The 18701-nt window shown below is 39.6% G+C and overlaps 1 protein-coding gene across 7 annotated transcripts in view; it reads left to right on the forward strand.

Annotated features, from left to right (window-relative positions):
• The window catches only part of FRY (FRY microtubule binding protein), a 438131-nt gene that overhangs the window by 198206 nt on the left and 221224 nt on the right, over positions 1–18701 (forward strand). The window contains exon 1 of one of the 7 annotated variants that reach the window (XM_055426287.2): positions 15115–15467. The exons of the other annotated variants lie outside the window; for them this stretch is intronic. Coding sequence (XP_055282262.2) covers positions 15407–15467 — 61 coding nt within the window. The 5' untranslated portion in view covers positions 15115–15406. Of the gene's footprint in view, positions 1–15114; positions 15468–18701 lie in introns of those variants that run through there. 7 annotated transcript variants of the gene reach the window in all.

The following is an 18701-nucleotide window of genomic DNA, read 5'->3' on the forward strand; positions in this document are numbered from 1 at the left end:
ATGAAGGGTCCAAACTCCAGTGATGGAAGGGCCACTCAACAGTTCTCAAGTGTCCCTTATACACAAAATAACAGTCTTCAAACTGGCCCAGTGAGCTCATTAAATATCATATTGTTCTGCCAGATAAGGCTCTTGTTTCAGGGAGTGACTCAGAGACTGTCACTTCTTGGGCCAGGAGAATGAAAGTGCTCTTCAGGCTCTGGGGAAAGGATAAATTGTTGACACTGTTCCGAGGCCATCCCTCCCTACTTCAGTCTGTGTCTGATTAAACCATGTGTTGTATTGAAAGATGACCACTCAGCTGATCTATTCAGCTCAGTGTTGTCATGAAGTTTCTGCTATAGACCCACACAATGGAGAGGAGGTTAGAACGTTCCTTATGGACAGGGTTCAACTCATGCCAAAGAACAACCCAGGCTTGATGGTGCTGGGCTGGCAAAGTCATGTGTGCTCAGAGCTTGGGTCCAAGTCTCCATCTCCTTCCTTGTAAGTGGAAAGTTAACTACCAGCCAAGAGTGTCATCTCATTTGGGTTACTTGCTTTTATTTTTTTCTTACTGAAAACCAGAAGTGAATCACACCCTTCACCAAGCCCTGCTGCAGAAGGAAATGGTGCAGCGCTGGTCACGTGGCACAAAGGAAAAAGGGCCATAATGCAAAGCTAGTTCTTCATTGTGTTCTGGTGTAAGAGCAGGTTCAGTCCCACACAGAACTGTGGTTTTTCAACATGGACCCTTTTTTACATGGAGGAACCATGATGTTTTACTTCATTTTTGTCCTTTTTTAATTCTTCTGCCTCTTTGACCTCTGGAGTTCATTAATTTTGATTATAATACAAAGTATGGAAAGAATTGATTTAAGCTTGTTTGATTTACTTTTTTTCTGTGTGATCTGGGCTAGTTATGACCATGTGCTTTGCCTCAGCCCCTAACTTGCTGTGTGACTTTGAGCAAGGTGCTTCAACTCTGATTCTGTAGAAAGGTTTTAATGTATATTGTATCTCTCTTTATAAATAAATAATATACATACATGTGTATGTAATATGCCTACCATAAAGCCATAGTAATTGAATGAGTCCCATCACTTCTTGGCAAATAGAAGGGGAAAAAGTGGAAGCAGTGACCAGTAATGTTTATAAAATGTTTACTATACAGCCTCACTGTTGTAATTGCTTGATAAATTGTGGCCATTATTATTATTTAATTAATCCTTATCTAAATTCCTCTGTGAGTTAATGGTTTTAACATGTTTGTTCATTGCTAAGACAATAGGGCCAGGGACCACAGAGTCCTGGAGTCTCTTTGTAACATCTTGACTTGGTGATCTGGTCTTTACCACTCCCCGTAGAAGACCTTTTGGTAAAGAGGTGTATTTCTGGAACTTCAGAAAATCTCTGAATTCAGAGTTGTGTGGAGTGACTGCTAGTGTAGCAGGTATTAGAGTGTGCTACAGTGGAAGCCCGTCTTGCAAGCGTCACATGAGTGCAACCTTGTTGTTGTTCAGTTGCTAAGTCGTGTCTGACTCTTTGCGACTGCCTGGACTGCAGCACACCAGTCTTCCCTGTCCTTCACCATCTCTTGGAATTTGCTCAAACTCATGTCCATTGGGAGAAGGCAATGGCACCCCACTTCAGTACTCTTGCCTGGAAAGTCCCATGGACAGAGGAGCCTGGTGGGCTGCCATCTATGGGGTCGCACAGAGTTGTACACGACTGAGCGACTTCACTTTCACTTTTCACTTTCATGCGTTGGAGAAGGAAATGGCAACCCACTCCAGTGTTCTTGCCTGGAGAATCCCAGGGCCGGGGGAGCCCGGTGGGCTTCCATCTATGGGGTCGCACAGAGTCAGACACGACTGAAGCAACTTAGCAGCAGTAGCAGCAGCAGCAGCATGTTCATTGAGTTGGTGATGCCATCTAACTATCTCATCCTCTTTCATTCCCTTCTCCTCCTGCCTTCAGTCTTTCTCAGCATCAGGGTCTTTTCCAGTGAGTCGGCTCTTTGTATCAGGTGGCCAAAGTATTGGAGCTTCAGCATCAGTCCTTCCAATGAATATTCAGGTTTGATTTCCTTTAGGATTGACTGATTTGATCTCCTTGCTGTCCAAGAGTCTCCTCCAGTACCACAGTTCAAAAACCTTAAGCATGTGTTTTTTGGACCTGAGCCAAAGTCCTCTCCCAAGTATGAGTCCAGATGTCACCTTCCGGGTGAAGTCTTCTCTGACTGCTCCACTTCCCCTGCTCTTTCTACATACTTCCGCAGTAGCAATGGCTGCAGTGTTGTGTAAGTGTGCTTTGTGGTCTGTGTCCCTCCTGGGCTAAGAATCTGTGCATCTTTATATTCCCCAGACCTTTCAGGGCACATTGGCAGTTGATAAGAAACTGTTACATATTAACAGTGAGTAAAATTACCTGAATGGGTGTAGGAGGCCTATGACCAAATGTAACTTACATTGATCCCATCATGGATGAGCTCCCAGCAAGCAGTAACAGTGTTCTGTATTGGGGGATGGAGGGAGTTTGCTCTAAGCTGGGACTCAACATCCAGCCTTGGCTATAATAAAGTCTTTCCCTCTGTGACCTTCACCTGTTTTCTTTGAATGGATTTAATAAACTCAGCAATTCTACTCCTGGATATATATCGCCCCACCAAAAAAATGCTAATTCAAAAAGATACATCACTCCAGTATTCACAGTAGCCTTCTTTATAATTGCCAAGATATGGAAGCAACCTAAGTGTCCATCAACAGATGAATGGATAAAGAAGATGTAGTATAGATGTATTCAATGGAATAATACTTAGCCATAAAAAAGAACAAAATTTTGCCATTTTGCAGCAACATGGATGGACTTTGTGTTCACAGAACTCAGTGCCCATGTATCCATGAAACTCAAGATGAAGTTAGAGTGAAATAATGTATTTATGTAGTAATCAGCCAACTTCAGGGAATATTTCTGTGGTTGTTTTTTTGTTTTGTTTTAAATTAGTTAACACTGTCAAAGATTGCTTTCTCTAGAAAATATATTAACTTATTCCTACATTTGTCTACAGTGTCATTTAAGTTAAACTTTACTTTTAAACCTTTCAGCCACTTTTGCCAAATTAGAAGGAAACTATTTTTAGTGAGATTACAGAAATAATTGTTTATGATCAAGATCTTTTTCCATGGGAGGGATGCTGCTGTTTCATATTTGGAGAAATTGATTGTCTTAGTAGAAAAAAGTTCTGAATACAAAGATTTTTGTCCTGACAGTTAAGATGGATTTACTCAGAGCATCAAATTGGACATGCCTGAATGAACTTCAGGAAGTTCCTGTCAGTGAATCAACAGCCTTCCCCTTCTCTTACAAATTATTGGATGCCTGCTTGAGTAGGGCACCAGGCCGGATAGAGCCTACGCAGCAGGGCCACCTCCTGCCTTCTATGGACTTTACAGTCAAAGACAGCTGGCTTTGATGAAAGGAGAGATAGAAGGAAGTTGCGGAGAACAAAAATGCTGATCAGATAAATATTCTTTTCTGTGCCAGGCCTTGTGCTTGGATTCAGGGATACTGACATAAATAATCATCCAGAGGATAAAGTGATTAATTTTTTTTTTTAATGTGGGAGGGAAGAGGCAGAGGAATTGCTCCAAGAGGCTGTGACATTTGAACTTGAAGAATGCTGCAGAAAGGAGAGGGGAGGGCAAAGGGAAGAGTGTGATCAGATGCTGGGGGGTATGAAATTCATGGATTCAGGGAGCGGCTGGATCTCAGGGTCCCAGAAGAGTGACAGAAGGTACCTGCAGACAATTGTGTCAAATTGTAAGGAGCACTGAAGGAGCTGTTGAAGGGTCTGGGCTTTATCCTGAAAGCATCAGGCAAGCCCCACAGCTTTTGTTTTTTTTCTTCTTTTTTATTTTTAAAATTTTGAAAGTATGATAACACATTTATAGGAGACTTGGAAAATACAGAGCAAAGTTACATAGGGCTCTACTACATATTAAAATTATGATTTAAGTTGATAAATTAAGACTTTTAGTTGGAGTTTCAATATCAAACTCTCAAAAATTAATGAAAAGAAAAGTAGAAGGATACAGTAGACCTGAAAAGCACTATAAACCAATTCAACATAATTAAGATTTATACAGTTTTCACACAGCAGCAGGATACAAGTTCTATTCAAGTTCCCATAGACTATAAACCAGGAGACAGTGGAACATATCCAGAGACATAAAGCAAGGTGCAAACATTTCATGGTCTAAAGGTATTGAAATAGTACAGAGTCTGTTCTCTTATCACTGGGGATTTATGTTAGAAATCAATATGAAAAGATATTTGAAAATAGCCCACACATTTTCAAGTGTGGTGCCCCACAGCGTTTTAAAGCAGGAGCCACATGGACAGATTCCAGGGAATGCTGGCAGTTTGGGTTGAAAATGGAGGTAGAAGAATCTCTCTGAGGATAACCCGGGGAAGAGATGACACAATTCAAAGTAAGGGAGAAGGAGAGGTGGAGAGGAGGGAACATGTTCAAGCAACTTTTCTGGGTTAGAGTTGCCAGGGCTCAGTATCCTCCCTAAACCGAGGGTGTGCTTGATTTAAACACATGATATTAATATGTATGATAATGTAGCTCATGCAAGTGGCTTAAAAAAGAGAGGGCAAGAGACAGAAGCAATTACCTAAGGAACAGCGTTTTGAAATTATACGTTGAATGGGAGTTGTGCTCTTAGAATATTTGTGTTGAAGCTAAAAGGTGATGATGCTGACATCTCCTTTAATTTATTGCACCAGAATAGCAGAGGCATTTTCATGCTGATATATATTGCTGAGTTTGGTTCATGGTTATTCCCAGATTATATAGATGGACAGAGATTTTGTGTTTCAATAAAATAAAATTTAGATGAACAAGGCACTTTGAATCATTTAAATGCACAAATAAGGCTCTAATGAATGCTGCACAGCCCTCTGGAATACTTTGGGATGGTTTCAGGTTATCAATTCATCTAAATTGTCTAACCAGTTTGTTTTGTTTTGGCCACGTCACACAGCATATGGGATCTTAGTTCCCCAACCAGGGATCAAAGCCACAACCCTTGCAGTGAAAGCATGGAGTCTTAACTTACTGGACCTTCAGGGACGTCCCCTAATTTGTCTAACCAATTTTTGTATATGGAAATCTCCTAGGATCGTGTAGTGTGACTTTCACAGGAAAGCAGTGCATCATGAAAGGTCACAAACACTACTCAAGAGACAAGGTTCAGGATGATGTGATCTCTGTTAGTTGCCTTTTGGTGCATTCATAGCTGCACATGGTTTATCCTCCTGGGACCGGCTCTTGAGTTCCTGTCTACCTTCTCGAGAGAGCTGGTGTGCTTCCCAGGCCATGTGGACTTGCGTAAATCTCTCTAGGAGAAAAATCTCTCCTAGTCTTAGGCAACTCGATGATGACATATTTTTCTGTGTTTTTGTGCCAGTTCAAACTCACTCCCATTAGGCTAGTTGAATCAGATTCTCCCAGTGCCTCCTCCCTGCCCTTATGTGAGGAAACTGCTGGAAGTTGTATTCACTTTTATGGGCTGCCAGGGCATGGCTGTCACTACTTCAGAATGCCGCCGAGTGCTTTGTAACAATTAATAAGTCACGGCAGATGATTTGTCATCACACAGGAAAGTAAGGCAGACATGCACCTAATTTGTCATAAAACAACAGTGTAAACCTTACACTTACCCTGTCTTGAGCACTTAGTTCTCTCAATGAATATTGCACAGTAAAGGAACTTAAAGTTATAATTACATATCTGCCACATGTAGTATTTCAGGAAGACACATCAGCATGTGAACAAGCTCTTAAAAAGCTACGTAATAGTAAGGGACTGGTAATCCAGTGGTTGACCATGCGCTCCCACTGCAGGGGACGCAGGTTTGGTCCCTGGTTGGGGAACTAAGATCCCATATGCTGTGCCGTGAGGCCAGGAAAAAAAAAAAGGACCAAAAAGTTAAAAAATAAAAAGCTACTTAACAATGAGAATTATTTAAATAAATGAACTAACAGCAGTATAGTTGAGACAGAAATAATACTATAAACCATAAACCAAGAAGTTATACAGTAACAAAACTCCATTCATATAGATACATATTTAAATATTTCCATCCCTTTCCATTCAGAGGGCTCAAAGTTATTGCATCCCAGGATGTAATTGGATGAGGAAAAGAACCGTTGCCCTTTTATTTGGTTAAGGGAGGTTTTGTGGTACCAGTTGGATTTGTAAAAGGTCTTTGAAAGAGAAGATGTGTTGGCAGGATTGGGAGGAAAAGGCATGTCAAGCAAAAAGTGTGTGGCTGGAGTGAAGAAGCAGAGGAAGGGAGTGGTAGGGTGGCTGGCCAGAGCAGCTGAAGGGAATTCAAGACCTACCTCCTGGAACTAAATAGAAGCCCACCAAAGCTTCAGATACACAGTTGCCAGTTGAGCTTTCTGCTTGACTAGGAGCCCATGTTTTCTAGCGCTCCAAGGACTCTGAGGTTTCAGGTGGGGATTAGTCGATGAAATGATCCTGCTGTGGGAACAGTATGAATCAAGATTGTGGTCTCTGTGTGAGGAATTCACATTTTGTCAGACTGTTTTACCAGCTCTTCTTCCCTCTTCTTCCTTCTTCCTGTGACTCCCAAATTAAAGCTGTAAACAAACAGATTGACACTGAGAACCCACTGTGTGTGGAGCACTGCAGTAGGTGCTTTGGATTGCCCTGAATTGCAAAGCAGTGACCCTCAAGAGGCAGGCAAAATGGGAGTCCCTGGTTTTCAGTAAGAATGCTGATGGTAATACAGTGGTTATCCCCAATCTGTGTGTACTCAGCTGTAACGTGTGGGATATAGTTAGACAGGGCTACAGGAGTATTAAGATGTTTAAAACTCTGTTTCCTAGTCAGTTTTATGTTTTTGGTTTTATGCGGATTTGGGTGCCATGTGGAAGCATTTAATAACTGAGATCTCTTTTATGGTGTTCCTGCATCTCAGTTTCTAGGCAGTCTGGTATAGCAGGAAGAGTGCACACTTCTGAGCCAGGAGAATTGTATTGGAGTCCCTTGGGTGTGCGATTTAGACATGTTTCTTTAACTTTTTCAGCTTTAAGCAGGCATAAAGCTAACTCCTCAGTCTTGAAACAGAGTCCCCCTAAAACCAAGATCCCAGTCTTACCCAGCCTGATAGTTTTTGAAGTGATTAATAAATATTTGCATATTGAATCAATACATCAATATTTTATTGCTTATTTGTGAATATTTATGGCCAGAGGTGTTTACTGATTCATAGGTAAGCAACACGGTGACTTTTTTAATGGCTTTCCATGTTTATTCACAAAAATGGTTTCCCATATGTCAAAGTTTTATAAAGCAGTAATTGGTCTGGAGAACAGCATGTACAATAGAAATATAATGCACAACTTTTTTTTGCAGTTTTACGCTTTCTAGTAGTCACATTAAACAAAGCTTGAAAACATCTGAAATCTCTCTTAGTATTTTATCTAGTCCAGTATATCTAGAATATTATTTTGACATGTAATCAGCATAAACATTTTTTTTCTTTTTAAAAACCTTTTAATTGAAAGATAATTGCTTTATAGAATTTTGTGGTTTTCTGTCATACATCAACAAGAATCAGCCATAGGTACACCCATGTCCCTTCCTTCCAGATCCTTCCTCCCATCTCCCTCCCCATCCCACCCCTCAGCCTGTCACAGAGCCCCTGTTTGCGTTCCCTGAGTCACACAGCAAATCCCCACTGGCTGTCTATTTTACGTATGGTATTGTAAATTTCCATGTTACTCTCTCCATATGTCTCCCCTTCTCCCTCCTCCCCTCCCCCCATGCCCATAGGTCTGTTCTCTATGTCTCTCTGTCACCATAAACATTATTCATGAAATATTTCATATTCTTTTTAGAGGGAATAATTCTCCAAAATCCATGTTGATTCATCTCAAACCACTAATGCATCTAAATTTGAATACCAAATTGGCCAAAAATCCTTGATCTCTATTTAGATATCATAAAATTTACAGTTTAAAAAACTAGTTTTACATATGCAAATTATTACAGATGTACCTAAATTTTTTCCTATAACTGAATCAAGTATCAAGTTTTCAATTTTAATTTAAATGGATTAAAATGAAAATGCAGTAAATCAGTTGCAATAACCACATTTCAAGCGCTTCATAGTTTTATGTGGCTGGTACTGAAAATCACAGCTAAAATTATCTTGAATTGTTTTTTAGTAGGTCCCCAGACTTTTAGGCAGCAGAATCATTTCATAATAAAAAAAAAATAAAGACATTCTAAACATGGATTTCATCTTGGGAGTTGTCTTATACTGATTTTGCATAGTGGTGACTTCTGACAGTCAGCTTGTTCTGCCTGCTAGATTGATGACATCTTTGAATGCAGCTCTCTAGGTTAGCCAAAGTAGTGTTTAGTTGCTTTTAAAATGCTGCAGGAGGATGACTATTTTTTCATAGCAAATGTCTGAATCCATTATCTTTTGAGTGAAAAGTCTGGATCTCAAACTACTTGACTTGCCCAAGGTCCCATGGCTAGTTGTGGGGCAAGTACCCCTTAAACCTGGACTTATGGGTCCTGGCTGCCATGGAGTCCTTATTTTGCCTGCTTTGGACACGTAAGGTCTTACCTGAAGGAGGACCCTTTCTTAGACCATATTTTTTGATTCTCAAACATATCATCAACTCCAGATCCAAAGTAGAATGTAGAAATCATGCTATAGGCTGAGTTGTCTCAAAGAATCCTTGGGCAGAGCAAGGTTGTGGAGATGAAAAGTCTTGGGATAGAGGCTTCCTTAGTAGTAAAAAGTTATGTGACAAAGTCCCTTCTTCCTGCTTCTTCATTGACCTGTAAAGGCAAAATTTAACTTGATAAAAAAACAACCATTTTAATCCCCCACAAAGTGGTGCCTTTACTTTGTTCATTTCTAATATATAAAGTTCTTTTTTGGGAATGCCTCTTTTTTGCTCCTACATAAAACCAGTACAGACGAGATTCATAAGTGTTGGGTGGAAATGGATATGGGATACTTAGCTGAATGGTTCTTTAATGTTCAACGTAACTGGTTTTTAGGCACTGTTGTTTTCCGTATGCTTTCTTAATGAATAGTCAAAAGGGAAGGATAGAGCTCATTCCTTAAGCTCCTGGTATTAGCTATTTCACCATCATTTGCATACTTGATCGAGAAGTTTAATGTTTTCAGGACCAATCAAAACTTCAAGTTGGAAATATTGGTTTCAATGATGCTTTTTCAAAAGCAATAGTTGTTTTCTCTCAGTTTAACTGTGCCTCTCTGAGCTCCCATTATCAAGTTCATTGTATTAAGTATTTAGATGTTCTGGGTAAAAATATGAAAATCCTTTGAGTTTTCACCCTCCACTATTGATGCAATACATCGTTTTTGTTGTTTTTTTTTTTTGGCCATGCTGCATGGCTTGAAGAATCTTAGTTCCCCAACCAGGGATTAAACACTCATCCTCTGCAATGGAAACGTGGAGTCTTAATGCTGCTGCTGCTGCTGCTGCTGCTGCTGCTACGTCACTTCAGTCGTGTCCGACTCTGTGCGACCCCATAGACAGCAACCCACCAGGCTCCGCCATCCCTTGGATTCTCCAGGCAAGAACACTGGAGTGGGTCGCCATTTCCTTCTCCAAGTCTTAACACTGGACCACCAGAAAAATCCCTAATGCAATACATTTTGAAGATCCCCTCTTTTTTGTTCTGGGCCGCTAGTCAGAAATGTCCTTATGAACTATTGTTTCCAGGAGTCTTAACTCTAAAGGCAGATATTGCCCTGCCTTTGTTGGCACTGTCATTAATTGTGTAAGTGCATTTTGGAATTTTTGCATCTATGAAGTGATCTTTTGTTACATCTTGCCTTCTCTGCATCCAATTCGCCTAGGGTTTAAAAACTGAACAAATAAACCTGCCTGAGTTGTATGCAAATAAAAGTTAGACTTGCAGTGAGAACTTGAATAGACTGTGTAAAGTATTTGAGTTTTGTGACATCTATTTGGGCAAAGATGTTTTGAGGCTGTTTCGAGATGAAAAACACATAAAGGACAACATAAATGAGCCCCAAGTTTGGGGGGAGGTTACTTTCTGGTTCTTTATTATGTTTTGAGTTGTAAGGATGATGTTACTAGCTTGACAGCTCTGTTCAAGATGGTAACTGTTTTAAACCCTCCCATTCCCCTGTCTGGGGAGACAGTTTTACAGCATACTCAATTATCATTTTTTTAAAATTAAATATTCCCAGAGGCCACCAGTAGCGTCCAAACCTGGCTGCACATCTGAATTACTTGTGGAAGCTTTAAAAAAGATAGATCCCAGCTTTCCACCAATTTCACTAGAAATTGGTGAAATTTGTCCTGGAATTTGTGCTTTTTATGGAGCTCCCAAGCTCTATAAAAAGAGCTATAAAGAGTCTTTTGTCAGCCCTCTTCCTCCCAGAATAAATGCATTAAACTCAAGAAATAGGATCAGGACAGTGTTCCTCCAATGTAACATAATTAAAAGACTATAGGTCAGGGAAAGATCCGGTTAGGCATTGCACTTTCTGCTGTGGGACTGGGGAGTGTTTTTCTAAGCTGATTCATCTTCAGAGAAAAGTTTTTGGAGAAGAAACACTTAGAGTAGGTCTAACACAAATAAGTTCTTTCATTTCTCATTAGCATAGAACCCCTTCTGATTTTCCTCTCCAAGGTGGGGCTTAAGTGCACCTGGTAATTTACAAGAGAGCGGGTGACACGTGGAGGTTTAAAGAGAGGCTTTGTAGGTTCAGACAATCTGTATGTCATAGATTGTCATTGTCATATGACAGTCTGTTGGTAGAACACTGCTTTAACAGTGGCTGGGTTCCAGGGGTGCCCTGCACCAGAACAAACCAGTATTTTCCTAGAGACCTTCCTGGTAAACGTTTTCGGATTGCCTTTGTTTGTTGCATCTGTCTTTAGGTAATGACCTGCTTGGCAGTTGCCACCTTCAACTAGAAGCCTGTATGGTAGCCATTGCCTCCAAGCATAATGACACACTGTCTTTGGTAGGTTCTTGGCCCTTACTATGGTTTCCACTGGGAAGGGGTGAGGCTGCATGGGATGTTTGCTTATGTTGTACTTAATTTGGTTTCTATTCTAAGACAGCCTCAGAGGTTCTTTGTCTCTGAAAGATTTGTTAATCCAAGTGAATGATTATATTCTGTACTATGTTATGTCATGGAAAAATAGTGAAAAGATATATATAATCCTTTTGGCACTGTCATCTTAATGTTTACTGCCATGTTTCTGTGTTACTGTGTTAACACTTGTATTTACTGTTGTTATTTAGTTGCCCAGTCATGTCTAATTCTTCATGACCCCATGGACTGTAGCCCACCAGACTCCTCTGTCCATGGGGATTTCCAGGCAAGAATACTGGAGTGGGTTGCCATACCCTCCTCCAGGGGATCTTTCTGACCCAGGGATCAAACCTGCATCTCCTGCAAGTCTCTGGCATCATAGGCACATTCTTTACTGCTGAGCCACCGGGGAGGCTCCTTGTATTTAGATTTCTAGAAAGGCTAATGTGTATGTGATTATGCAAATAAAATGTAACATCTTATTACTGAAATATTTCATTAAATATATCACACACTGGTTCTAAAGACTCAGTGAGAAATGTTGGGTTTTTAAGACCAATGATGGAAAAAAGAGAAAAAATCATCAGCTTGAGTTTCTTATCACTTCAGGGTTTTGAGGTAGTTAATGTTCAGTATCATCACTTTAAGTGATAACTTGTTCTCCTTGCTAAAAAATTTGAGTGGGTGTCTAAAGGCTATTTCTTGCTTCCCATAATATAACAAGGTAGATTGTAATATACATTAAGGAAAGTTCATACAGTCCTGTAGGTCCCATTTGATGGAAGTGGTTATATAATCTAACCTTCATGTTAATCAAGTAGCATGAAATAGTATCAGTCTGTCAGTAGCCTAGAAACAGTCTTTCCCAAAGCAATGAGGTTAACCAGATACACTCAGGAATGTCCTTGCAACTTCTAAGCTTGTGAAAATAGAAGCAGCCTGTTAGGGCTTTCACTTGCACTTAAAAATATTTGTAGTCAGGCCACCAGGCCACGCAGATACAGAAAGGAAATTTTTATGAATATTAGATTAACTGTTAAAGTAATAAGCATCAGCTTTAAAGTCATCATTCAATTAATATTTGAGGATTATTATGGAACTATCAATTAAGCATGCCAGCAGTCCATTTTATGTTATTTATTAAATTTAGATTATATTAGTATAGTTTAAAATGCATGACATTTATTTAGCATCATTGGGGAATGAATGATCTCTGAGTAAATTTCTTCAGGTCATAAAGTTTAACCCTTGATGTGTATAAACATTTCAGTTTAATAATACTGAATAGAATTCTTTCCAAAGTGTACTTTACAATTCTCTGTATTGTATCTGTGCTGTCAGAGGCTGTCATGATTCAACCATGTCTAAATGAATTCAGATCATCAGCAAATGTATTAATTATTAAAGATTCATTATATGTGACTACCTTATTTTATATATTTTTGGCTGCACTGGGTCTTCGCGGCTGACACTCGGTTTTTCTCTAGTTATGGTGAGTGGGGGCTATTTTCCAGCTGTGGTGTGCGGGCCTCTGATTGCGGTGGCTTCTCTTGCTGCAGAGAGCATGGGTTCTAGGCCCATGGGCTTCAGTAGCTGCAGCGCGTGGGCTCAGTAGTTATGGCACATGGGCATAGTTGCCCTGCGGCATGTGGAATCTTCCCAGGCTAGAGATCGAAACCGTTTCCCCTGCATTGGCAGGCAAGTTTCCTAACCACTGGGTCACCAGGATAGTTCAGGATGGTCTCTTTTTATACTAAAATATCCTAAGGCTGCTATCCTTCAAAAGTTCTTTGTCTGCTTTTTGTTGTCTTCTGGTTTTTCTATCAATATAAGCCATCAGCTGACATATTTCACTTACTCAGCTGTCAGTATGCCTGCCCATAGGAGCCTTCACCTATCCATGATTTGATGCTTTCATCAATAACATAACATAAACTAACATAAACTGAGGCAAGATCAGGATTGCTGGAATGGTGTGTCCCATGGGAGAAATAAGCTCTGAGTCAGGGGGTTGCAAAGAGTCCGACCCGACTGAGCGACTGAACTGAACTGAGAGACGGGTGAGGTGAGGTTGGAATTCTTAGTAACAAAGATGGACAGACTTTTTGCCATCTGTTTTTGACTCTAAAAGACACCTGGTATTATTCATTAATTCTAGGGATCCAAACTCTTCTAGGGATCCAAAGATGAGAACAATGTGACTCATGCCCTTGGGATGTTTCTGAGACTGATACGGGCCAGGCTACTGCAGAAGGATGAATAGATCATGGGGCGGCATCTTGGAGACTCGACTCTGGGATTCATGAATGCTTGGGTTTTGGAAGTTTCTGGATTAAAAAGGTAGATCATTTGGAGGCTCTTTCAAAATGTTTACAAAAATAAATACTCCAAGTTTGCCATTGTTTAGAAGTTCCAATTCATAGTATGGAAAGTACTAGAATAAAAATAAATGGAGTGACTCTGGAGTCTGACAACCCTATATTTGAATGACTTTGAGAAATCTTATTTTTAACTCCTTTCGTGGACTCCAGAATGGAATTGTAATGCCTGTCTTGTAAGGTTGCTGTGAAGACTTAATGAAACAATACACACAAAGTGCCTGGCAGAGTACCTAACTCCAGATCCATGTCTCACTAACATTATTTCTTTTTTCTACCTCTTTCTCCCTTGTACCTCCTTTAAATGCTGCTTGATAATTAGTATCTATAATAGAGTGAAAAGACAAAACGAAAATTTTTTCTTATTTCACTGAGGCTCTTTTAAGTAATGTTTTTTGTCATTGAATGACAGTCACATCATTTGAAAGGTTGGCCTAATAATAGCCTGAGAGATTTGAAGCTGACAAAGTACAGATTTTCACTTGAGTCTTGACTCCAATGTAGATCCTGAAAAAGGAGAATTGAAGAATTCAGTACTCAAGACTCAGAAACCTCCTTCAGCACACTATTGTAATTGTTTTGACCCCTTTCATTCAAACAAACCAGATGCTACATAGGCACCATAATCAACTCTAAAATAATAATAATAATAAAAGTCATCATAAACCCTGGATGTGTAAGATACTGTAGAACTACAGGGGCATCTTTGCTGGCATTGAGCTGGCCTGAAACACTTAGAGTGTTCATTTTGGGAATTTGGACATTTTTCTCCTTCCTGTGAAATGTTTCCATTCATCAGTCAATTCACCATACCATGCTGTTTTGTAATTTAAACCTATGTTGCTCTAGCAAACCTTCAATTACCCTGAGTAAATCAAGAATAGAAAATGACTTGGGTTTCTTGCTCTTCACAGCTGTGTTAGTGAAGAAAATACATTTTCACTGACCCTTATACAATTCTTCTGTCAGAAGTAATGCCCATTGAAAGCTCAGTTAGTTTCAATTCTGTTTTGTTTTTAAGTAACTTTGCCTTTTCCTTCCCAGTCTCCTCACTGGCCTAATCTTGTTTTTTCTTTGAAGGTAAAACACTTAACTATCATCACCAGTATTGGTTCCTTCATAAATTAAGTTTTTCACAAGTCGATTTAGGCTGTGCCTTTTAAAATTATAGAACTGCAGATTTCCACTCTGATCACTTTTCTTTACTGGTTGTGTTAGCAGATGTTCAACGTTTCGTCTTCCTTAAGAGTGTAGTTTCTCACTGACTTGGCTTTGATAGGGATTCTCTGCTATTGCATTTTGTCTGTAAGAACTTAAGCTGTTTAAAGCTGTTTGCACTTGTGGCCAAGAGTCCTGGTTCCCAAAGCAACAGTTTATCACCCACCCTGTGTTATCTTTGCTCTTGTATTTCTCCGGTCACAGGAACATGAGTGCAGCCTGGTGGGCTGTCCCCTGGGGGAATGCATGGACTCAGAATGCGTGGACTGTTTGTGGCGAGCTGTGGGGGTCAGGCTCATGTTCCTGGAGTGCTCTGAGCAGCTTGGCTAATCTGGCAGCATAGTATGTTCTTGTGGTTAAATATAGACATACAGGCACTCTGCAAGTTGTAGGTCACTGTCTTACCGAGCAGCTAAAAATTGTCCCATTGGTATGAACAGTCTGCCCTGGACGGAAGGCCTGTTTTAGTTTGTCTTCTACTGTAGGTCTTTAGCACCTGACTAAAAATACACCTTGGGCCAGAAATAAAGGAGACCCACCTGGTGGCTGAGACACTTATGGTGGCAGAGCAGCGGGATCATGGACTCGGTCACTCTCTTTTTCTGCTTTGGAACATAGTCTGTGCGAACGGTTCCCGACTGTGAGTTTGGGTTCCTTTTCAGGCTCATGGAGATTACAACAGCTTGTTGGAGACGATCCTCTGTGATCAGCTTCATAAAAGGGCTTGGTAGGTATGACAGGCTGATAATTGTGTGGAGTGGGTCAGACTCTGGGTGGAGAGAGGGTTCTTTTAAAGGTTTCCATGGATGGGGGTGGTAGGGACACCTGCATCTCTATGCAGGGATTACTTCTAATGTCACTTGTTTAGAAATGGGAATAATACCCTTTAGGATTTCTGATTGGGATTGCAATTGTTGGGATTGTTTCTGAGGTTAAGATTTGGTTAATTTTGTGTATGAGTCTGTAGAACAACAAATCTATTATGTCATGGAATTTTTCTGTGCACTGAAATTCTACTAAAAGATTTGGTCTGACTCTCTGTTCTATAAAATTGCTAATCCATTAAAAAAATTGCTAGTTTGCATTTGGAAGATAGTTAACATCCCATTAAATATTACAGAAGAAGTAGGGTTTATGCATGATTTCTTCTAAATGTCGATGTAAATATCCTTATTTATTTTGTTTTAAGCCTTGAAATGGGCCTAAAGAAGTCTTTCCTTTGCTTTGGGCCTAGCCTTCTCCAACATTTAAAAACTATTTTTCTTCTTTTGTGTAGGAACTAAAAAACAGGATGCCATATGTTAACCAACATTAACTGGATCCAAATTGCATGCGGCTGCTTTTTCTTTATCCAGATAAAATAGCCTGGTTACGTTAGCTCTATGATAACCTTGTGAGCAGTATTTTACAGGAATTCCAAAAAATTAATGAGAGGAAACTTCCATGACACAGAGTTAATTACATGCAACTTGGATATCGACCACTTAACTTTCTGTTTAATGAAAGTAAAGGAAAAGTTAATTTGTAAATGGTAAAGGCATACATACTGTTCTAGTAGAAGAGAAGCATTTTGTTTATTAATGATTTGGGAGATTTAATTACTTGTTAATTATTCTACTGCTCTATCTCTAATAAAACTACTAGATATTTGCATATAATACCACTGTTTCTAGGGATAAAATCTCTATTAGTCATTAATTTACCACTTTATGGTTTATAAAGTAGAGTATATTAGGAAACTGTTTTTTTCCTCTCAGCAGATTTTTTTTTAATGTATAACAAGCATGCAAGTTAAAAGGCAAAACTTAGGGTTTTATGCCTTTGGAAAAATGCTCCACCACAATAGGACTTAATGAAATGATTCATATTTTTGTTTGATAATCTCTTGGAAATGTTAATGACCCTTGCTATGTTACTGCTGGACAGACCGCTTGTGTGCTCTGGTAACCAGCTCAACTTCTTTTTAAACTCAGTGTCTCTCCTACTCACAATCTATAAACTTAACTTTTCTTTTTTTTTTTTTTAATTATTTTATTATTTTTTTGTAATTAATTTATTTTTTATTGGAGGCAAATTATTTTACAATATTATATTGGTTGGTTTTGCCATACATTGACATGAATTCGCCCCGGGTTTACATAAGTTCCCCCTCCTGAACCCCCCTCCCACCTCCCTCCTCCCTTTATCCTCCCTCTGGGTCATCCCCGCATGCCAGCCCCGAGCATCCTATAACATGCATTGACCCTGAACTAGTGATTCGTTTCACATATGACAACATACGTGTTTCAATGCCATTCTCCCAAATCATCCCACCCTCACCCTCTCCCATAGAGTCCCAAAGACTGTTCTATACATCTGTGTCTCTTTTGCTGTCTCGTATACAAGGTTATCATTTGCATCTTTCTAAATTCCATATATATGCGTTAGTATACTGTATTGGTGTTTTTCTTTCTGGCTTACTTCACTCTGTATAATAGGCTCCAGTTTCATCCACCTCATTAGAACTGATTCAAATGTATTCTTTTTAATGGCTGAATAATACTCCATTGTGTATATGTACCAAAGCTTTCTTATCCATTCGTCTGCAGGTGGACATCTAGGTTGCTTCCATTTCCTGGCTATTATAAACAGTGCTGCAATGAACATTGGAGTACATGTGTCTCTTTCATTTCTGGTTTCCTCGGTGTGTATGCCCAGGAGTGCGATCGCTGGATCATATGGCAGTTCTATTTCCAGTTTTTTGAGGAATCTCCACACTGTTCTCCATAGTGGCTGTACTAGTTTGCATTCCCACCAACAGTGTAAGAGGGTTCCTTTCTCGCCACATCCTCTCCAGCATTTACTGCATGTAGACTTTTGGATAGCAGCCATTCTGACTGGTGTGAAATGGTATCTCATTGTGGTTTTGATTTGCATTTCTCTGATGATGAGGGATGTTGAGCATTTTTTCATGTGTTTGTTAGCCATGTTTATGTCTTCTTTGGAGAAATGTCTGTTTAGTTCTTTGGCCCATTTTTTGATTGGGTCATTTATTTTTCTGGAATTGAGCTGCAGGAGCTGCTTGTATATTTTGGAGATTAATCCTTTATCTGTTGCTTCATTTGCTATTATTTTCTCCCATTCTGAAGGCTGTCTTTTCACCTTGCTTGTAGTTTCCTTTGCTGTGCAGAAGCTTTTGATTTTAATTAGGTCCCATTTGTTTATTTTTGCTTTTATTTCCAATATTCTGGGAGGTGGGTCATGGAGGATCCTGCTGTGATTTATGTCGGAGAGTGTTTTGCCTACGTTCTCCTCTAGGAGTTTTATAGTTTCTGGTTAAACTTAACTTTTCTAAGAGATCAGTAACAACTAATATGCTTCTATGAATTGAAAGGTTTATGATCACCTGAAATGATAAACTTGGGGTAGGCGTGTGTCTATTAAGTGAATTTTATAGTCATTGTACAGTTCCATAACTATTTACAAATTTAATAATACCTATAATATTTTTATTAAATGATCTAGCATCCAAGTAAGCACATATGAATGAGGAATTTAATAAATACTTTGATCTTGACAAAATGAAGGACTTACCAGACTATCAAGGATTTCACTTATTCAGTGAATTGTTAATGAGTTCATTATCACTTAATGTTAATTCAGTGTCAATGATGTAAATATTTGTGTGATTTCTACTGTATGCCCTGCATTGGAAGTCCTTATCTTGCTATAGATGTTGCAAATATATCTTGAGTTATCATATGTATTCACTTCAGTTCAGTTGCTCAGTCATGTCTGACTCTTTGCAATCTCATGGGCTGCAGCACACCAGGCCTCCCTATCCATCGCCAGCTCCCGGAGCTTGCTCAAACTCATGTCCATCGAGTTGGTGATGCCATCCAATCATCTCATCCTCTGTCATCCCCTTCTCCTCTCGCCTTCAATCTTTCCCAGCATCAGGGTCTTTTCCAGTGAGTCAGTT

This window comes from Moschus berezovskii, chromosome 13, assembly GCF_049115385.1.
Source record: "Moschus berezovskii isolate FMDL1 chromosome 13, NW_MosBer_1.0, whole genome shotgun sequence".
Taxonomy (NCBI): Eukaryota; Metazoa; Chordata; class Mammalia; order Artiodactyla; family Moschidae; genus Moschus; species Moschus berezovskii.